General features: G+C 46.3%; 1 protein-coding gene across 1 annotated transcript; it reads right to left on the bottom strand.

The window, feature by feature from the left end:
- Nucleotides 1-5,230: 5,230 nt before the first annotated feature.
- On the bottom strand, nt 5,231-19,458 carry CCR7 (C-C motif chemokine receptor 7). The gene is made up of 3 exons (XM_024193394.1): nt 19,395-19,458; nt 10,279-10,328; nt 5,231-6,727 (listed from the first exon to the last, which is right to left on the bottom strand). The coding sequence occupies exons 1-3, from the start codon at nt 19,402-19,404 to the stop codon at nt 5,660-5,662; spliced, it is 1,128 nt and encodes a 375-aa protein (XP_024049162.1). The 5' UTR covers nt 19,405-19,458; the 3' UTR covers nt 5,231-5,659.
- Nucleotides 19,459-19,907: the final 449 nt, after the last annotated feature.

Genomic DNA, 19,907 nt, shown 5'->3' with positions numbered 1-19,907 from the left:
ATTGAGAGCGATAGTATCTTCTATGGAAGGTGCATTTGATTCTTAAGAGTCTCAAGTCAGAAGGGGCCACTTTGCTCATCTAGTGCAGCGGTTCTCAAACTATGGGTCAGGATCCCGAAGTGGGTTGCAGCCCCGTTTTAATGGGGTCACCAGGGCTGTCTTAGACTTGCTGGGGCCTGGGGCCAAAGCGGAAGCCCGAGGGCTTCAGCCCTGGGCGGTGGGGCTCAGGTTACAGGCTCCCTGCCTGGGCTGAAACCCTTGGCCTTTGGCCCCACCACCTGGGGCGACAGGGCTCAGGTGAGCTCGGCTTTGATCCCCCCTCCTGGGGTCACGTAGTGATTTTTGTTGTCAGAAGGGGGTCGCAGTGCAGTGCAGTTTAAGAACCCCTGACCTAGTGTGACAGAGGCCACAGAACTCGCCTGCATTAATTCCTCTTTGAAATTGAGCAGATCTTTTAGAAGGAAAATCCACTCTTGATGTAAAAATTTCCAGTGATGGAGAATCCACAGCCCTTGGTGAGTTGATCCAGTGGTTAATTACTCTCAAAATGTACAGTTTAGTTCCAGTCTAAATTTGTCTAGCTTCAACTTCCAGCCAGTGAATCTTGTTAGACCTTTGTCTGGTAGATTGAAGAGCCCTGTATTATCGAGATTTTGTACTCAGCTTTATGAGAGCTAGACACGTGGCCTGACTTACCAAATGCCTAATGTGGACTTAAAGCCTAACTTAAGGCCCCAACTTTCAAAAAATCTTGGGCCAAATGTTTAAGTATCTGGCTCTTCTGTATCTACATAATTTGTGTGTAACTTTACCTAGCATTCTGTTAATATTCCTTTAATAATCTGTCTAATGTAGGCACTGATGCTATAAAGGCTTGAAGTGTGTCCTTATTTCAGAGGATGGAATGAGGATTGTTATGAGGATTGAGAATCAACATGGCTTTGGTGAGGCAGGATTTTCTTTTACAAATCTACTAGAATTCTTTGAGGGTGTTCACAAACATGCGGACAAGGGCAATTGAGTGGATACAGGGTAGTTGGACTTTCAGAAAGCCTTTGACAAGGTCCCTCAATAAAGGCTCTTAAGCAAAGTAAGGAAGCAAACAGTAGGAATACATGGTCCATTTTCACAATGGAAAGAGGTAGATAGTGGGGTCCCACAAGGATCTGTACTGGGACCAGTGCTGTTCAACCTACATGCAAGGAGTAAACAGTGAGATGGCAAAGTTTGCAGGTGATACAAAATTAATCAAGATAGTTAAGTCTAAAGCTGATGTGAAGAGCTACAAAGGGATCTCACAAAACTGGACAACTGGGCAGGAAAATGGCAGATGGAAATGCAGTGTTGATAAATGAAAGGTAATGCACATTGGAAAACACAATCCCAACCATAGATACAAAATAATGGGGTCTAAATTAGCTGTTACCACTCAAGAGCGAGATCTTGGCGTCCTCACGGATAGTTCTCTGAAAACATCTACTCAACATGCAATAAGCAACAGAGAGTCCTGTGGCACCTTTAAGACTAACAGATGTACTGGAGCATAAGCTTTCGTGGTTGAATGCCCACTTCGTCGGATGCATGTGACATTCACCCATGAAAGCTTATGCTCCAATACATCTGTTAGTCTTAAAGGTGCCACAGGACTCTCTGTTGCTTTTTACAGATCCAGACTAACATGGCTACCCCTCTGATACTCAACATGCAATGGCAGTCAAAAAATGGAACAATGTTTGGAACCATTAGGAAAAGAATAGATAAGACAGAAAATATCATAATGCCATTATATAAACCCTGGTATGCCCACAACTTGAATACTATGTGCAGTTCTGATTGCCCTATCTCAAAAAACATATTAGAACTGGAAAAAGTACAAAGAAGGGCAACAAAATGAGTATGGGTATGGAATGGCTTTCAGAGGAGGAGAGATTAAGACGACTGGGCCTAATCAGCATAGAAAAGAGATGACTAAGAGGGGATATGATAGAGATCTATAAAATCATGCATGATGTGGAGAAAGTGAATAGGGAAGTGTTATTTACCTCTTCACTTAACACAATGAAATTAATAGGATGTAGGTTTCAAACAAATAAGAGGAAGTATTTCTTCACACAATGCACAGTCAACCTGTGGAACTCATTTCAGGGAATGTTGTGACAGCCAAAATATAACTGGGCTCAAAAAAGAATTAGATAAGTTCATGGAGGATAGGTCCATCAGTGGCTATTAGCCAAGATGGTCAGTGATGCATCCCCATGCTCTGGGTTTCCATAGACCTCCAACTTCTAGAAGCTGGGACTGGATGACAGAGGATGGATCACTCAATTGCTCTGTTCACTCCCTCTGGCACTGGGCTAGATGGACCATTGGTTTGACCCCATATGGCCATTCATATGTTGTTCTTATAAGACTTGATAAAATTACAATTGCATTTTCTTGGTGAAATAGTTTTTGTTTGGTTGTTTTTTTTTTTTAAATGAAAAATGAATTAGCTTGAACATGTTTAGCCAGAAAAAGCGTAGGGTTTGTCTCCACAAACGGTTTGCAGCAAGCTGTAGCGTGACTCTACCCAGCACTTGTCTGCCACAGACTGACTGTTGGCGTAGGCCTTGCTAGTGCATGTTAACCATTTGTTAATGTGCTTTGATCTAGTCCCATTTCAAAGAGGATTAGATCAAAGCATATTAACAAACTGTTAATGCAAATCAGCAGAGTGTACTTGAACAAATTAGTCCACAACAGATTAGTGCAGGGAAGATTCACACCCCAGGTTCCCATAAATGAATTGTTTGTATAGACAAACCCTGTTTCTGGGCAGTACAGCCTTACAGAATACATTCATGTACAAATTCACCTCTTGTTCTACATATAGCAACTTTATATATCTGAATATACAGTACAAGTCTATCCTAGTGATGCACCAAAATAAGACCCTGTATTAGACGAATTCCTTGCTCTGGCAAACACGTTGAGAGATGATTGGTAGCTTTCCTGAATAAGGAGTGCCGGATCAAACCAAAAAAACTAAATATCCAGGGTGTTAGTTCACAGCCCCCGTTACTTAGGGGTAGTAAGAAAGCAGCGCTCGCACAAGAGACATGGGCACCATGAAACACTATAAACAATCAGCTAGGATTGTATAATCCTAAATACATCAACTTTGCAGAGCAGAATTTGTTTTCTCCTTTAAGGCAGTGTATCCTTTACTGGACTCTCTTGCCCCCGATCAAAAGCTTCCAAGAGGGTTATTTTTATAGTGGACTATTGTGTAGCAGGTGAAGAAGGATCAGCTAGAGGCTTCTTGGCAGGAAGGGCAGAATTTGTGTTTAGTGTGCCAAGAGGATGGGAGTTAGGAGCTTCCTTCTGTGTCACTCGGATGTCGTAAAATGCCCCCTGCCACAGACGCTGGGGTACTGCCAGGACCTTTTGCCCTTGGTATCTGGTTCAAGGGAGACCTGTCTCTGTGTGCTTTAGTGATTACAGCTCTGTAGTCAGAACAGCTGCAATGGCAGATTGAATTACGGAGATGCCCACTCAATTGACATTCAGCCATCCCATGACAGCAATTCCCAGGATGTTCCTCCACAAGTTTGAGTCCCTCAGGTTTCCACTAAATGCACCAACGGGCATTACACTCTGGGCTTCTTTTCCATGTCTTAGTTTACATGACCGTAATCTATTGCTTAGCTGCCACAGCCACATGGCTGGCTGTCACTTTTAAATCCAACTGTAACGAAGAGCACCGTTCATAGCACTGACTGTCTGAATGTAAGATGCACTTTCAGGAGTTTATGGAGGTTTATTTTTTAAAATTTCCCTTGCGTTCTCAAAAGGCACCTGTTACAGCTTCTTCGAGGGAAAAGTGAGTTTGGGTGGGGAACTCGCATCTACATGTTCCTCTATTAAACTGAGGTCAGCAAGTGAGAATAAAAAACGCTGCTCCTTGAGGAAAACCTGCCTCCCATCTCCCGAAAAGCCTGAGCAGCCTTTATGACAGGCTCCAAAGACTGGCGTCCATGAGCTGTCAAACCAAGGTCAGAAACGAATTCCAGGTCAGAGCCCTCCACTGAGAAATATATATTATAGAGCTATAGGGGCCCTGGACTCATTCCTGCTAAACACTTTGGCCCAGTCCAGCGAAATGCTTATTACACGTGTGCTTAAAGTCAAGCATGTGAGTAATCCTATTTGACTTCACTGGGGCGGCAGGGGCTGGGGACTATCCGGGGTGCTTAAAATTAAATACATGCTTAAGTATCCTGCTAGATTGGGGCCAGAGTACTTGGCCATTTTCAGGATCATGCAGTAATGCCCCAGATGTTCTCAACTGGTAGTTTACAAACACTGAGGGCTTGTCTACGCAGGGACGCTCAGAAAAGTAAATCCAAATTAACGAAAGGTGTGAATTTAAAGCACATTAGTTCAACTTCATTAATGAATTAAATCAAATTAAGGCCACTTTAATTTTGAAGTGTCCGCACAGGGATTTAATGTGGTTTAACTAATCCACTTTAAAATTCACACTGTTAGTTAATTTGGATTATTTATCTGGAGTGTCCCCTTGTAGACAAACCCTCTCATTCAGTACTGAAGTGGCCTTGGTGAAGTTAGCTTAATTCTCTGCCATAGTGAAGAGGCTGCCTCCAATGATGCACAAGCCCTAAACCAGTGGTTCTCAGACTTTTGTACTGGTGACCCCTTTCACACAGCAAGTCTCTGAGTGCGACACCCCCTTATACATTAAAAATACTTTTAAATATATTTAATACCATTATAAATGCAGGAGGCAAAGCGGGGTTTGGGGTGGAGGCTCGCAGTTCACGACCCCCCCATGTAATAACTTTGTGACCCCCTGAGGGGTCCCGACCCCCAGTTTGAGAACCCCTGCTCTAAACCATATGGAACTTTATAGGCAAAACCCGAAATTTCAGCACAAGCAAAGTGAATTGAAAGCCATTGTTTCCCCCAGCAAACTTTCGAGATTTTGCATTAACAGTGACTGTTATCAAACTTATTCATTTTAAAAATCGGTAGTTTTAGGGTTAATTATGCAACTCTGACTTTTGGAGCGAAGAGGAGGGAACTGGGAGTAGCATGCTAGGGATACTGATTCATTCCAGCATTCAAGCAACTGAAGCCTAATCAAGAATCAGAAGTCAATGCTAGCTTATACCATGTATTGTGCTGAGCTTGGAGTTTGAGGCATGGCCTGGTCCCATTCTGTCTTACTAGCTGGATCAGTGCTACCAAGTGTGTGTGTGTAAGAGAGCAAAATGCAGTCTTGTGAAATGCGGCATTCAAAGCAAGGAGGTGCTCCGGAGAGCTCAGCTGTAACACACATCAGAAAAAGGGTTTTATATGGGAGCAATGAGGAGTGATGCCCAAATGGAACTGAGGGGAAATGGAACAATTAACACGAGGTCTAATTGCCCCCCAGCTTAGTACTTTGTTGTAGTCTTAGCTGAGTCTCTCCCACATGGAGTACTGTAGACCTACCTGGATTTCCTGAAATGTGGGGGAGTTAACAGGTTTTGTTCTGCACTGATACAGCTCTCTGGCCAAGGTGAGGCTGGCCCTGCTCAAATCAGTAATTCAAGATGGCTGCAAGATGCAGGACTACCCCAGCCTTGGCCCAGTCAAAGCAGGCACAGAACACCCCTCACGGTGAGAAAGTGGTGGTTGTCTCGGTCTCCATAGCAAAGGAGAACCGCCTGTTCTCCCGGCAGCTTGACAGATGCCAGAGGCGCTCCTGGCTCAGGCAACCCAGCTCCTTGAGAAGCTTGAAGAGGTCGTTGCGGAACTTGACGCCAATGAAGGCATAGAGGAAGGGGTTGAGGCAGCAGCGGAAGCAGGCCAGAGTGTAGGTCACGTCGTCTGCCACGTCAAGCTGCTTACTCTTCTCGCACAGGCTGTCAGTATTGTTGAAAGCTGAGATGGTCTTGGCCAACATGACGCCATTGTACGGCAGCTGGAAGACGACGAAGACTATCACCACAGCGATGATGACCTTGATGGCCTTGTTCTTCTCAAAGTTACGGGCCTGGAGCAAGGTCTTGACGATGACAAAGTAGCAGAAGGACATGACCAACAGCGGGACTAGGAAGCCAAAGACCATCTGGGACACTTTGATGCCAGTGTCGAACTTGTGCAAGTCGGTGGTGGCGATGATGGAGCAGCGGGGGGTCTCGGATGCGTTCACGCCACTGTGGACCAGTTCTGGGATGGAGAGGACAAAGGCCAGGATCCAGATGGAGAAGCACGTGATCTTGCTGATGAAGATCATGCGGGAGCGGAGACGGTGGGCGGAGGCGGCCTGGACGATGGAGAAGTACCTGTCAATGCTGATGGCCAGGAGCAGCAGCATCCCACTGAAGAAGCTCATCTTGCAGATGCAGTAGACGGCTTTGCAGGCAAACTCCCCAAAAAGCCAGTACTTGGCTGCGCTCGTGGCCCAGAAGGGGAGCGTCAGCAGGAAGAGGATGTCCGCTAAGGCCAGGTTCAGCAGGTAGATGTCGGTCATTGTCTTGAGCCTCTTGAAGTAGATGTAGGTCAGCATCACCAGCCCGTTCCCCAGGAGCCCAACGAAGCAGATGAGTGAGTACATAGCTGGGAGGAATGCGGCGCGGAAGCTCCGGACCTCAGCCTTCTCACAGAGAGTCTCAAACATGTTGTAATCGACAGTGATGTTGGGGTCATAGTAGTCAGTGACATTGTTGCCTGTGCACAACTAGAAGGGGAAGGAAACAAACATGCTCAAGGCCTTACCCTGCAAGGAGGCAGATCCCTGGTAAATAACTCATTGCAGGAGCGAGGCCTGAACTGGGAATGTAAAGTGAGTAAAATCACCAAGCCTCCAAAAGCAGAGAAATCCCAGATCACTTCCAAGCCTTTCCCTGGCAAGCATCATGAGCAGAGCTGGTCAGAGCTTTTCAATCAAATTTGTTTTTTTTTTTTTTTTTTGGATGAAAAATGGAAATTCTATAGGAAATGCTGGAGTTTAACTAAAATTTTTTCATGTTTTTTTTAGAAAAACCAGAAACCTCAGAAAAAAAAATTCATACTTATTGGAACAAAAATGTTTCCTGACCAGCTCTGGTCACAAAGAATTTTCTGCCTTTCCTCCTTGAATGTTCACCCACACCACTTCCCTTAAGATAATGGGAAGTGCATATAAATGCTGGGAATAGCAAATGACATGGAACAGACAGAGTGGTGCCATTTAATAATAGCTGGCTTTTATACATGGGGCCCTGATCCAGGATGGGGACCCTAGGCACAACCATAAATACATACAATTAAAATTATATAGTGGCTTTTGAACTTTTGGGGGATTCTTAGTGATGAAACTGCTAAAGAGAGTGATTGCAGGAGGTAAAGCAAGAAATCACTCTCGTTTAGCAGTTTCATCACTAAGAATCTCCAAAAGGTTCAAAGGCCACTATGCTTCAGGGGAGAAACAGAAGCGGCATCATGAAACACACAGCAACACGTCAGGGTAGAAAATGTATGCAATAGACCCTGTAAATCAGTGATTCTCAAACTTTTGTACTGGTGACCCCTTTCACATTGCAAGCCTCTGAGTGCGACACCCCCCTTATAAATTAAAAACATTTTTTAATATAGTTAACACCATTATAAATGCTGGATGCAAAGTGGGGTTGGGGGGGGGGGCTGACAGCTCACGACCCCCCATGTAATAACCTCACAACCCCCTGAGGGGTCCCCACCCCCAGCTTGAGAACCCCTGCTGTACATGGAATGTAACGACCCAAGTGAGCCTAGCCAGGAAACATCAACATCCCTGTTCTCAAAGTGTCCTGTAGGTTCTTCAGAGACTCCCCCAAGGGATAGACTTTTGGATAAAATTACAACTGACCTTGACAGGTCCCTAAAGGCCAAACAAAACTGAACCTTAATTTGAGCAGTTCAAACTTTGGGTGGCGTAACACTTCATCGACAGGCAACTCTGCAAGGGGGAAGCAGCTAATTACTGCAAGAGCGAAACTCATCCTGTGAGGCTTCCAGCCCCATGTGCCAGGGCTGAGAGCCCTGCATCGGTTGCGGACGTGTGTTTTCATCCACATCCTTTGAAGGCAGTCAGTTGTTAATATCAGTGTGGCCTCTGCACCAATGGGAATGTTGCCCTCGTGAGCAGAAGACCTGCTGGCACGAGGTGAATTTGCAGAAAGACCTGAGGGGTGGCATTAGTCCAGACAAGCTGGCCAAAGCTTCCCTTGACCAAGAAAGCAGCTCAATGCTGAAGAGGGAGTTGGATTCCTTATAGATATTCAGGTGAGACGGTCAGACTGGCACTGCCCACAGCTCCTTCCTTAAAGAGGCTCTTGTGTCAAGAGCTGCGCTCAGTGGTGCTGCCTGGAAGATTTTTTTTAAAGTTTCAGCCCATGGTGTATTAAAATGTTGGTGTGTTTTTTTAATTTAATCTGTGTGCAGGTGCGCTTTGAACTACTAGACTCCTCGCTCTGCTGGGACCGAATTTCAATGGCCCTCTAGTCATCTCACTAAAATGGAGTGTATTGTAGAAATGCCAGCATGCACACCGATTGAATTACAAAGCAACGTTTGAATGAACCACAGTCACTTCACCGATATGGAATGTAGACATGGCGGCATTGCCAATTACAAGTGTTCAAAAATTGAGTCAGGTCCCCCCAAAGTCATGAGATTGGCTTCAATTTTGGGGGGGTGGGGGGGAATTAAGGTTCCTATTTGATTTCTGGTTTTTGGAGCCTTGAAGGCTCACATTGTCAAGCTTTCCTCACCAGCCAGAGGGATTACAAACATTGGCTTTTTAAAAACGAAAGCGGAAATGCTCACACGATTCCATGATGCCGGAGCCGTGAGCTTCATGATAGAACGGTGAGAGTAGGCAACGCTGAGACAGCACTGGAAGCCCAGCTCTCCTCAGATGCTTTCTGGCTCTCCTAGATCCCAAGGCTAGATGGGTGCACTGTCATCTAATCAGACCTCCTGGGTAACACAGGCCAGAGAACTTGCATAAAACAATTGCTACCCTTGCTCTCCCTGTTATGAGTAAGCTGGTGAAGTAGCAGAAACGAAGAACTTTGGTGTGGTTGTGGACAGGGCCCCTGGGGGATGACATGACTGGGGCCCCCCACCTCAATGACTTTCTGTAATAAAACAATAAGAGAGGGGCACTACAGCCCAGACAAAATCCAGTGAGTGAAGCTGCCAGGAAATGAGAGACACTTTCTCACTCAGAGTCTCCTACTGCTTAACTCAAGTTCTGTTGCTGCTGCTTCTCTCTCAACTTGCCAGACTAGAGTAGCCTAAAGAGCAGCATGAGCTTGTGATAGCTGCACGCTGCTTTAATCTGTGCCATTAGTCTCTACTACCCTCCCTTCCTCTCTGCTGTAATGCAAAGATGAAAGGCTTCCCCTCTGGGTAGCATCTGCCTGTCTTATCGCCGTGAATCTTAGCATACTCTTTGCTGCTGCCAGGCTTGGCTTTCACCACATCCTGCACACAATCTGAAGCCCTGCTAGGAGTGAAAGGGGAAAGAAACCCACCGCAAAACCTTCCTTGTTTCACAGAGTCCCTTGCAGAGTGATACTGTGGGGCGGATGAGGCATGCTCCCAAAGCTGCAGCACTCCTAGAGTACAGCTGGTCCTGGCACAGAGCTCACTAGCAGGTCAGAATGGACAGTTCAGGAATGCTAGATTCTTTTACGTTTCCCTTTTCCAGCTCTAGTTTTACTCTGAATTGGAGGAAGAGAATGAAGGAGGCGTTCATGGCAGATGAGGAACTCTTCCTCCTCCTGCCATGTGCCACTGATCAGGCCCCAATCCTGCAGCCCTTTCTCACATGAGCAAAGGCTGCAGTATCAGGTCACTATGACCAGATTTTTCCAAAGAGCTCAGCACCCAACAGGTGGGAAACCTGGCCATTTGTTTAGGTACTGAAATGGGAGCGAGGCTGTCGGTACGGAAGCCCTTCTGGACATCCCAGCCTTAATGGTCACTTTGCATTACGTTCATTATCTTTAGTTTTCTTTCTTTCCTCAGATCTCACTGGCCCTGGACGGATAATAATTCAGATAGTTGTTCTGTGAATTCTCCCCACTTTGCTCTAGGTGGCCACCTGAAAACCCTTTAGGATTCTAATATGAAAAGTAGTTTCTATCAATCACTTTTGCTGCTGCTTTATGTATCAAAGTTATCCGTACCGTCACCTCTACATTCAGTGCATGAACACAGCTAGATTTCAACCAAGTCCCTTTTTTGTTTTTAACTTCTTACCTGGAAAATGAAGGGAAGACTCAAAACAGCTGTTACCTTCACCTGTTTACCTAGAGAAAGAGGAAGCCCAATATTAATGGTTGCCATTAAGAGGGGTTCCCAGGTAATGTACATTTGTCCTGGAAATAAAGTTTGAAAATGGTCTCCGAGTTTTAACATAATACATTGCACTGCAATAGCGTCTCTCACCCATGAATCCCAAAGCATTTGACAAACCTTATTAAGCCTTGCACAGATGGATAAACTGAGGCATAAAAAAGAAGTTAAAGTCCAGATGCTCAAAGGTCTTTATGTCCCTAATTCCCAGTGAAATCAGTGAGAGGCGCCTAAAGACCTTTGAGTTTCTTGGCTTACGTGACAAACCCCAAGTCACATAGCAAGTTAGTATAAAAGCAAGAAATAGAAACCAGGTGAATGAAGTTAAAGACAGTTAACTTGTGCTTGGTTTATCACGATGTCTGGTTTATTTTTAGTTATTTCTTTACACATAGCCTCTCTCGCTTGCAGGGGACGAGGATACAGTCAGCAACCAGCCATGCATAGCTCATACATGCCTCTTAATTGTGGGCTAAAGCTTACTTAATGTGAATTTAAAAAAAGTATAGCTGTGTCTGTGATAAATTTGGCCTAGCTGTTCCCTGACAGAAGACTACAGAGCAAAGAACTGAGCTCACCTACAGGATACAGTTGACTGAAGCAGGCTGAAATTTATTATACTTTTCTAAGTGTCAGAGCTGACTTATGCTTTGAACTCAGAGATGCTGCCTGCTGAAGACAGGGAAGGAAAGAGTAAATTCAGAGCCAGGAGTGATGTGCTAGAGCAATCGCAGACAAGCAGCTCTTCCTCCTGTGGTTAACGAAGATGCAGAGGCCAGTGAAAGCATTTTGCTTTCCGCTGTTTAAAACAGACTCCGGTTTCTTACCTCAGCCTCCAGTCATCAGCTACCTAGGTTAGAAGTTGATCCTGCAAGCCGTGAAAGTCCTCAGTTCCCTCTGGCTCTGAGGGGAGCTGTAGATGCAGCCCATCTTGGGAGATACGTGGCCTCTTGGGGTTTATCTACACAGCCCATGGCAGCGAGCCTCCCAGCCCACGTCGACAGAGCCCCTGCCCAGGGGCTCCTACTAGTGCTCTACTGTGTAGACAGTGCTGTGGAGTTGCAGCTCTGGCTCTGAAGCCCAACTTCCTCCCTAGGCTTCAGGGATATACCTACCTATTTCATAGAGCTGGAAGGGACCCCGAAAGGTCATCGAGTCCAGCCCCCTGCCTTCACTAGCAGGACCAAGTACTGATTTTGCCCCAGATCCCTAAGTGGCCCCCTTAAGGCTTGAACTCACAACCCTGGGTTTAGCAGGCCAATGCTCAAACCACTGAACTATCCTGTGTAGACATACCTTGGTATGACTGGGCCCTTCCCACATCTCTCTTAGGAGCAGGTGGGTTTGTTTGCTAGGACATCTGCAACCCCCTAGTAATATTTAGCACTTGCTTCACACAGGGATCAACCAAGTAATGACCCTGAGAGACAGACCCCATCTTACCAATGGGGAAATTGAGACACAATAAAGTCCAATGATTTGCCCAAGGTCGCTTAGCAAGTCACTGGCAGAGCCAGTGATGACCCATTGGTTCACAGCCCTTTGTTTCTTCCATAGGCTATGCTGCCTTTGTACTTTAAACCCATTCATTCCTGAGTTTGAATTATTCATTCACTCCCATTGTTGTTACCACCCTCCTGTGTTCAGCTCTATTCTTTCTCGGATTGCTGGCTGTTGTCTCTCTGCAGTGCCTTTGCAATGCCAGTTTGGGCCGGGTCTCAGCTCTAGGAAGCTCTTGACCTCTCGAGGTCCCTTCCAGTCCTAGAATCTATGAATTGCTCCTATGCACTGGGAGAATTGAGATCCATTATTTCAGGAGTCTGTTGCCACACTGCCACCTGTAGGTCCTAGGTCTGTAGTACAGGTAATGGCATTATTCAGATCAATGGTTAGCTCAGTAGTGGGTGACAATCAGCAAAGATGTTGTAGGTTGTTTCATGCTGATGTGAGACCAAAGGAGGCCTAGTCTTCCTATAGAGCGATGAGAAAGTCATGGTTCTCTTCCTCCCAGAGCCTTCTGTGAACTTACCACAAAGTTTCTCAAAAGTCTAGGCCTTGGCTGGAGATGGGACATTGGCAGGGAGGGCCAGGGCTCCGAGGTGGCACAGAGCTCTCTCCCTCTCTCTCAGGGGCTCGGCTGGTTGGTGCTCCCATGCTCAGGGTCTAGCAGATCGCCATATGTGGGGCTGGGAAGGAATTTCCCCCCAGGTCAGATGGGCAGTGACCTTGGGAGTTTTTCACCTTCCTCTGCAGCATGTAGCTGTGGGTCACTTGCCAGCTTCTGTCATCAAACGTCTGATATAACTGTGTGTTGTGCACACACCCTTCCCTCCCACAGGATCCAGGACAATCCCCGTCTGGGGGGTCCTAGACATAATACAGAAGCACAGACACTTTGGTCTCCATCTGTTTCTTTGACCAAACTACATGGGGTATCAGGGAAAGCTGCCAGAATGGATCAGACCAGTAGCCCATTCAGTCTGGTATCCTATCCCTGACAGTGGCCAGGGCCAGATGTTTCCAAGGATGAAGTGTAACACCTCCTCCCACCTCAAAACTGGCAGCAGGAACAACTTCGCTCACCACTGAGAGCTGCTACCCCTCACTGAGCGCTACACCACCGCATATGGGGCAGGAAACCTGGAGGGTGCCCACCATCAGTTGAAACAGCTGGTGGAATTTAGTGAGGCAGAATCCAGTTACCTGGCTTTGGAGGGGACACGGAGGCAAACACCCCAACTCTTCCCAGAAACCCAGTGGGATCTTTAGTGATTAGTGAGGCCTTTGTCTTTTTTTAATCTCCTCCAAGACCGCACCTCCTGCAGCCTCCTAGCACCAGGTTAAGGCAGGAGTTCAGTAATTTAAAGGGCACTGCATCTCTCATCCAACCGCTGACCAGATCTGCCCGCACTTAACCTCTGAGTGACAACATCACAACCCCACAGTGGTCTGGTTTTCGCTTTGGAGAGTGATACTGAACTGAAAACAAAAGTGACTCAACTAACCATTTTTGGATAGCTCATCTACATAACTTTCCTTTAAAGAGCCCGTTTTGCTTTCTTTAGGAGTTTTCAGTGTTACTTGATTTCCAGTCCCAAGAAAAACTGCTTAACTCCCCGCCCCCCCGGGCAGTTGACAAGCCAGAAAGGACTGACTAAGGAGACAACTTCTTCCTACCTGGCTTTCCCTCATCAGCTTGTTGAGTGAGTCCCATTCTAAGTGTAGTGGGCACGAGAGCCCACTGCCCTATCTCGCTAACACCACTGCAGGGAGCCAAGCTTTCCAAAGAATTGGGGAGAGATGAAGTGGCTGGCAGGAGCGGAATAGAAATGAGCCAAACAGCCCCTTGAACTCTGAAGTTTCATGGGCATGTTTACGCAAAAAAAAAAAAAAAAAGGCTTGTGGCTGTTCTTGGTTCTGGGTATTTTCCTAAAGTTTCATCTCTCAAAATACTAATAGAAAATCCCCCCTTGAAAGTCCCCGTAACAAAAACTCACAACCATGCTAAATAAATAAAAAAATATCCAGGGCAGGGAACTAGTTCAGACGTGGGGTCCAGTGCCCCCCCCCCCAGGTCGTTTGGCTGTTTTCTGTACATGCTCTTCAACCACTCTGTTTTTCAAACGCACCAGAAGACCTGCACAGAGAGACTTCCAGCTCAGCCGGGTTCCTCTCCTAGATTAACATGGGAGCAGCGATTCCCAGCTGAGACCATCTCATCATGGTCTCTACCAGCCTAGCAGTGGGGAGGTGGGACCTAGCTGAGAGCTCCTCACTCCTTCTGGAGACAAGGTAGGATGTTAAAAAATGCTTAGCATTGGCCCCTCTCTGCTCCCATTAAGTCACTGGCAAAATGCCCATTAATTTCAGGGGGCATGGAGGTAGGCATGAGTGCTTTAGGCTATTTCCCCCCCACGTATTCATTATGCTCTGGATCCTCTCATTGCACAAGGGGACAGATCTCAAGCCAGATCAGGGAAGATTCTGCAGCAGGAGGAAAAAAGAGGCATTTGTGTTCAGCTGCACAACCTATGCAGAAGTAAAGAGATGGAATTAGGAACAGGAAACTTTAGGCTGAGCATCAAAGTAAATGCTTCCAGACCATGGCATGTATTTGGCTATGGAACAGCCTCCCAAGCGAAGTAGCAGAAACCCCATCAACTGAGGCGTTTAAACCTAGACCGGATGCAGCCCTGCAGAATGGACCAGAAAACCATCCTACACGGACTCTTGCATAATGAACCACAAGTGACCTAACAGGTCTGCTCCATCCTCACCTGCTATGAATCTAGGACTCATAGATTGGGGTGGGCTAAACTCTCAGCCAGAGATGGTCCTTTTACACCCATTTTGCACAGTAAACGGCTGCACCAGGTGCAGGGTAACAGGGAGTTGGCGATGCCACTGGATTTTCAGAAGATGGCTGGAGAAGACTTTGAACAGTAGCAGCAACAGACCCAATAAACTCAGCAGAAAACCTGCCTGGCTCTTATAGAGAAGAGTCTACTCTGGGGCTATGGCCACAGGCGAATGATCCTCTCGCACTAGCCAGAAATACAGAACCTGAGTTTCAAAGTCAGGGACCTAAACCCACATTTAGACTAAGGGCACATTTACACGGCAAGTTCATGCAGTGCGGTTAGGCAGACGCATGGTAGATTTAATCTAGCTAGTGCGGGTAACAAGACGAGTGAAGATGGAGCCGTACAGGATTCAGTGTGGGCTAACCACCCCAATACAAGCCCGTTGGGGACCCTGGGTACATACCCTGGAACTGTCATGAGCTGAAATCCATGCCGCCACATCTGCACTACTATTGTCCTCATTAGCTAGATTAAAACTAGCACGGGTAGGCATAACTGTGTGACCCATTGTACCTTCGTGTGCGGTGTAGACACACCTACGGGCTAATGCAATGTGTGTTTGTGGGCTTATCTTCATGTGCAGTGCTGCTGTAGTGAAGACACGACTACACCAACGGGAGAGCTTCTGTCGACGCAGCGCTGTCTACACCAGGGGCCAGGTTAGGATTGCCAACCCTCCAGGGTTGTCCTGGAGTCTCCAGGAATTAAAGATGAGTCTTTCATTAAAGATTATGTCATGTGATGAAACTTCCAGGAATATGTCCAATCAAAATTGGCAGCCCTAGGCCGCCAGGTTGGTATAACCATGTCGTTCAGGGGTGTGGATTTTTCACACCCTTGAGCCACACAGTTATACCGCTGTAAGTCTGTAGTGTAGACCTGGCCTGGGTTTCAGATAGGGTGCCTGCTAAGGCAGAAGCTGCTTCTGACGCCCCCCTCACTCTCTTCAAACTCTGTGACCTTCATGGAAACAACCAGTTTCTGAGAAAGAATGGTTCATCATCACTTATTAGCATATTTAGTCTCTCTCGTGGAGGTGTTAGTGCCCATAGCTCCCCTCTCTCTCTCGTTCTCTCACTCAGCTCTTGCCATCAAGGCCTAGTTCCCTCATTTCAGTAGCGAAAAAGACCAGTCAGGCAAAACTGGGCCTTTCGTCTCAGGCACTCGCAACACATTGTGATAGCAGCAAGAAATAAACTCTCTTTTCCCCACCCCCTCATGGAAATTGTGAACCGAACGAGAGGGCTGCAGAGATAAACAGATTAGCAGAAAACTCATTCTAAAAAAGAGTAACTCGTGTTTTCTGCCATAAGCGCTGTGTCAGTAATAACCACTAAGCCCCAGGCTGAAAAAGCACTTGAGCATCGGAGTAGTCCCAGTGGCTCCAATTGTGCTGGTGGTAAAGTTAAGCATGTGCTGAAGTGCCTTGCGAGATCAGGTCCTAAGTCCCTTGAGCCGGAGCTTGCTACCTTTACACAACTGAGCAGGGATTTGTAATGTGAGTACATTTTGCAGTCTAGGGTTTCTAATCCATAATCTAATGTCTTGTAGGCTTTCACAGGGCATGGACAATGAGGTGACCTCCCTGTCGTCCCCCCATATTTAGTTAAGCGGAATGGCATTCTGCACCTCTTTCCTTTCCCCGCCACGCCAAGGCTCAGGATCCTCTATCCCTGAACAGCACTGGCCCTACTCGAAGCACACGTGTTCCGTGACAGCTGCCCTAGACCTTGCCCTATGTTTGCCCATTTATTATTCGCAATCTATGTTCACTGTGGGCATGTGCTACTGGAGTTTCAAAAACTCCTTAGAGAGGAAGCATGGTCTTGTGATTAAGACTGGACTGAGATCTAGGAAACCTGGGTTTGTTCCGCAGCTCCACCACCTTCTCCCTGTGTGACCTTGGGAAAGTCACTTAATTTTTCTGCATCTCAGTTTCACCATCTCTGCAAAGGGGAACATACTTCCTTGCACCCACCGTTTCTCTGTCTTGCCTATTATGGGTGGGATTTTCAAAGAGTGTAAGGTAACTCAAAGATCCCATTGAAATAGTTAAGGGGCAGGGACTGTCTCTCTACGCATGTACAGCACCTACACAATGGGACTCATCTCAGCTGGGTGTCACGTTATTGATTTGAACTGGGACCATATAGAACATGGTTGCAACCAAAGTCCTGCAGTGGCACCAAATCTTGTATAAAGGGGGTCAAATGAGGTGTCTAAGACAAGGTAATTGTTTGCTGGTTATAATTATGCTGTCTATATGTGTGTATCAATTTTGTAGTTGAAGTTATGAATATTGGCTCTATACTGTCTGTATTTCAAACTTATGCTATGCTTCTGGGAAACTTCCCAGACAAGTTGGTGTTAGCTCTGCCTAGCCTGCTTGATGGCCCATTAAGGACCATCAGCTATACAACTGACCCATTGAGAGAAGGCAAATACGCCTTGCAACTCAGCAAAGTATGCAGGGACTGGCCCATGTGACTCCAGACTCCATTTTGCTATAATTTTCCACAGTAAGGACAAAGAGGTATTCTTACACCTGGAAAAGACTATAAAAGGCTGATACCTCTCCTTCATCTGGTCTTCAATCCTGCTTCTTACCTCTGGAGGGACTTTGCTACAAACAGAAGCTCTACACAAAGGACTGAATGACCCATCCCAGCTGGGGATGTTCCAGAGACTTGATTTTGAACCTGCAGTTTATTCTCTCTCTGCTGCAAGCCTGAACCAAGAACTTTGCCATCACTGTATGTAATTGATTCCATTTAACCAATTCTAACTCTCATCTATATCTTTTTCCTTTTATGAATAAACCTTTAAATTTTAGATTCTAAAGGATTGGCAACAGTGTGATTTTTGGGTAAGATCTGATTTGTATATTGATCTGGAGCTTGGTCCTTTGGGATCGAGAGAACCTTTTTTCTTTTACTGGGGTATTGGTTTTCATAACCATTTGTCCCCATAACGAGTGGCACTGGTGGTGATAATGGGAAACTGGAGTGTCTAAGGGAATTGCTTGTGTGACTTGTGGTTAGCCAGTGGGGTGAGACTAAAGTCCTCTTAGTCTGCCTGGTTTGGTTTGCCTTAGAGGTGGAAAAACCCCAGCCTTGGGCTGTAACTGCCCTGTTTGAGCAATTTGTCCTGAATTGGCACTCTCAGTTGGGTCCTGCCAGAACAGCATCGTTACACTGGGGCATTTAGATGCTACTGTGAGGCACGTCCCAATAACGTCCCCCAGGCTGCTGTGCTGGCAGAGGCCTAAATGCACAGAGAAGCCCTTTTAACTCCCTACTCATTCCAGACTTTGACTTGAAAATATGGCATGAAGATAGGGCAGCAGGACCCACCTTCCATCTCAGAGCAAAGCCCAACCATCTACTGATGCCGTGAGGCTTCACTGTTCTGTACTCTGTGGTTTCTGTAGCCAGTACCTCAGAGCAGAGCAGAGCTTGCCCTGAATCTGTACCACACACTCACCTAACTATAGCACTGACCAGCCATTCATTCCCAGAACATTATCAGGTGTCTTTCAATCCCACTTTGCTTAATTCATTTGCAAAGTGGTTCAACCTTCTGCTTTCTTCTGATGGCAAAGCTGTTACCATTCTGCGGTTCTCTGTTGTGTTCTCTCCCCCACCCCCACCTCTCTTTGCCCCCTTCATTCATCCTGGAATGATTTTTTGCAAGTGTTTTGAGCACTAAAGAAAGTGAAAAGAAGTATGTTTAAAAGCAAACATCAGGAGGAAGGAAATTACTTGAGTACAGCCTGGAGTCTGAAGGATAAAAATATCTGCACTCTAGCTGTTCAGCCACATCTCTGACCCCCTACTCTAGTTTCCTATGATTAACCCTATGGATGCAACAAAACCACTGAAGGCAAATCTGAAATAGGTTCTTGCGAAGCAGACCTGAGCTATAATCAAGCACTCAAGGAGAGTCTTAAATGTTGACAGTAACTAGCTGCAAGTTCTCTCTCTCCAGGAACAACGCTGATGCTGTATTCCCAACGGCAGACAGCGCCAGTGCCTGCTGCAGCTCACTTTGATGCTTCACAATGAAATAATCCATGGAAATACAACTCCAACTAGATTCAGTCCCCCACTGAGTGAATCCAAAACAACTCTGCATGGATCCAGGGACCTAAAAATGCTTTGCAGACCTTCATCCATGGAGCATGACGAGGCCCCTTTGAGAGAGAGAAGCATTGTAAAATTATCCCCATTTCACACAAGGGGAAATCAAGGCAGAGAGAGAGGAAGTGACTCACTCAAGACTGCACAGGGCGTCTGTGGCAGAGCCAGGAACAGAATCCAAACGTCCTCGCTCCTACTCAAATCACTAGAGTGTGTCAACGACACTCGGGAGAAAAGGTCCTCTTTGTCATTTAAAAATAGGAAAATTAAGTAGTTTTAAAAATCTGGTTAGCGAGATGGTTTCCCCTGTTTGTTTTAAGATGTGAAAATCGAGGAAAATTAAAACAATTTAAAAAGAATATTTTAAATAGAAATTTAAAAAAAAATATTTCATTGTAATGCATGGCTGCTCCTTTCCTCTCAGCGTCATTTGCAATGACACAGGGAGCATCCCTAGTAGCGCAAATGAGAACAAGAGCATATGGGTATATCCAAAGGATGGGGAAGATGCACTCACCACTGTCCATGGTCTGCCTTCTGCTGGCGTTACAATCTCAGGGTGGGTGGAAGCACCATATACTCCAGTGTGGTGTCAGAGTGCAGCATTTCTTGTGAAGGGCCCCTTTTGGGGAACTCTGGCTTTTATACACGACATGCTTGGAGGCTGCTGAGATTTTGATCATGCTCCTCCTACCTCCCCACTGAGCCATCCACACTACGCCTCTCAGGGGACCACAGCACAGAGTGCTTCCTGGTGCATTGCTACATTGCCGAGAGTGGAGCTCTCCCCAAACAGAGTTCGGTAACAGCAGAATCTGGCACACGAGGACAGTGGCTGTATCCAAGAGGAGAGGGCTTGTTATTCCTTTGTTATTTCGCCTCCCTATAATTCATCCACACTGAGGTGAGAATAGACTGCAGTACATTTAGCACATCTACCAGAACCCAAGGACTGATGAGAAACAGAAAAAAAACCACTCCCCCCCTACCATCTTTTCCTGGGGAGAGCACTCAACAGCTACGTGGGAAG

This window comes from Terrapene carolina, unplaced genomic scaffold (assembly GCF_002925995.2).
Source record: "Terrapene carolina triunguis isolate 2854851 unplaced genomic scaffold, T_m_triunguis-2.0 Scaffold193, whole genome shotgun sequence".
NCBI lineage: Eukaryota > Metazoa > Chordata > Testudines > Emydidae > Terrapene > Terrapene triunguis.
Note: the sequence above shows the minus strand (reverse complement) of the source record. Positions and strands in the feature narration are given on the sequence as shown.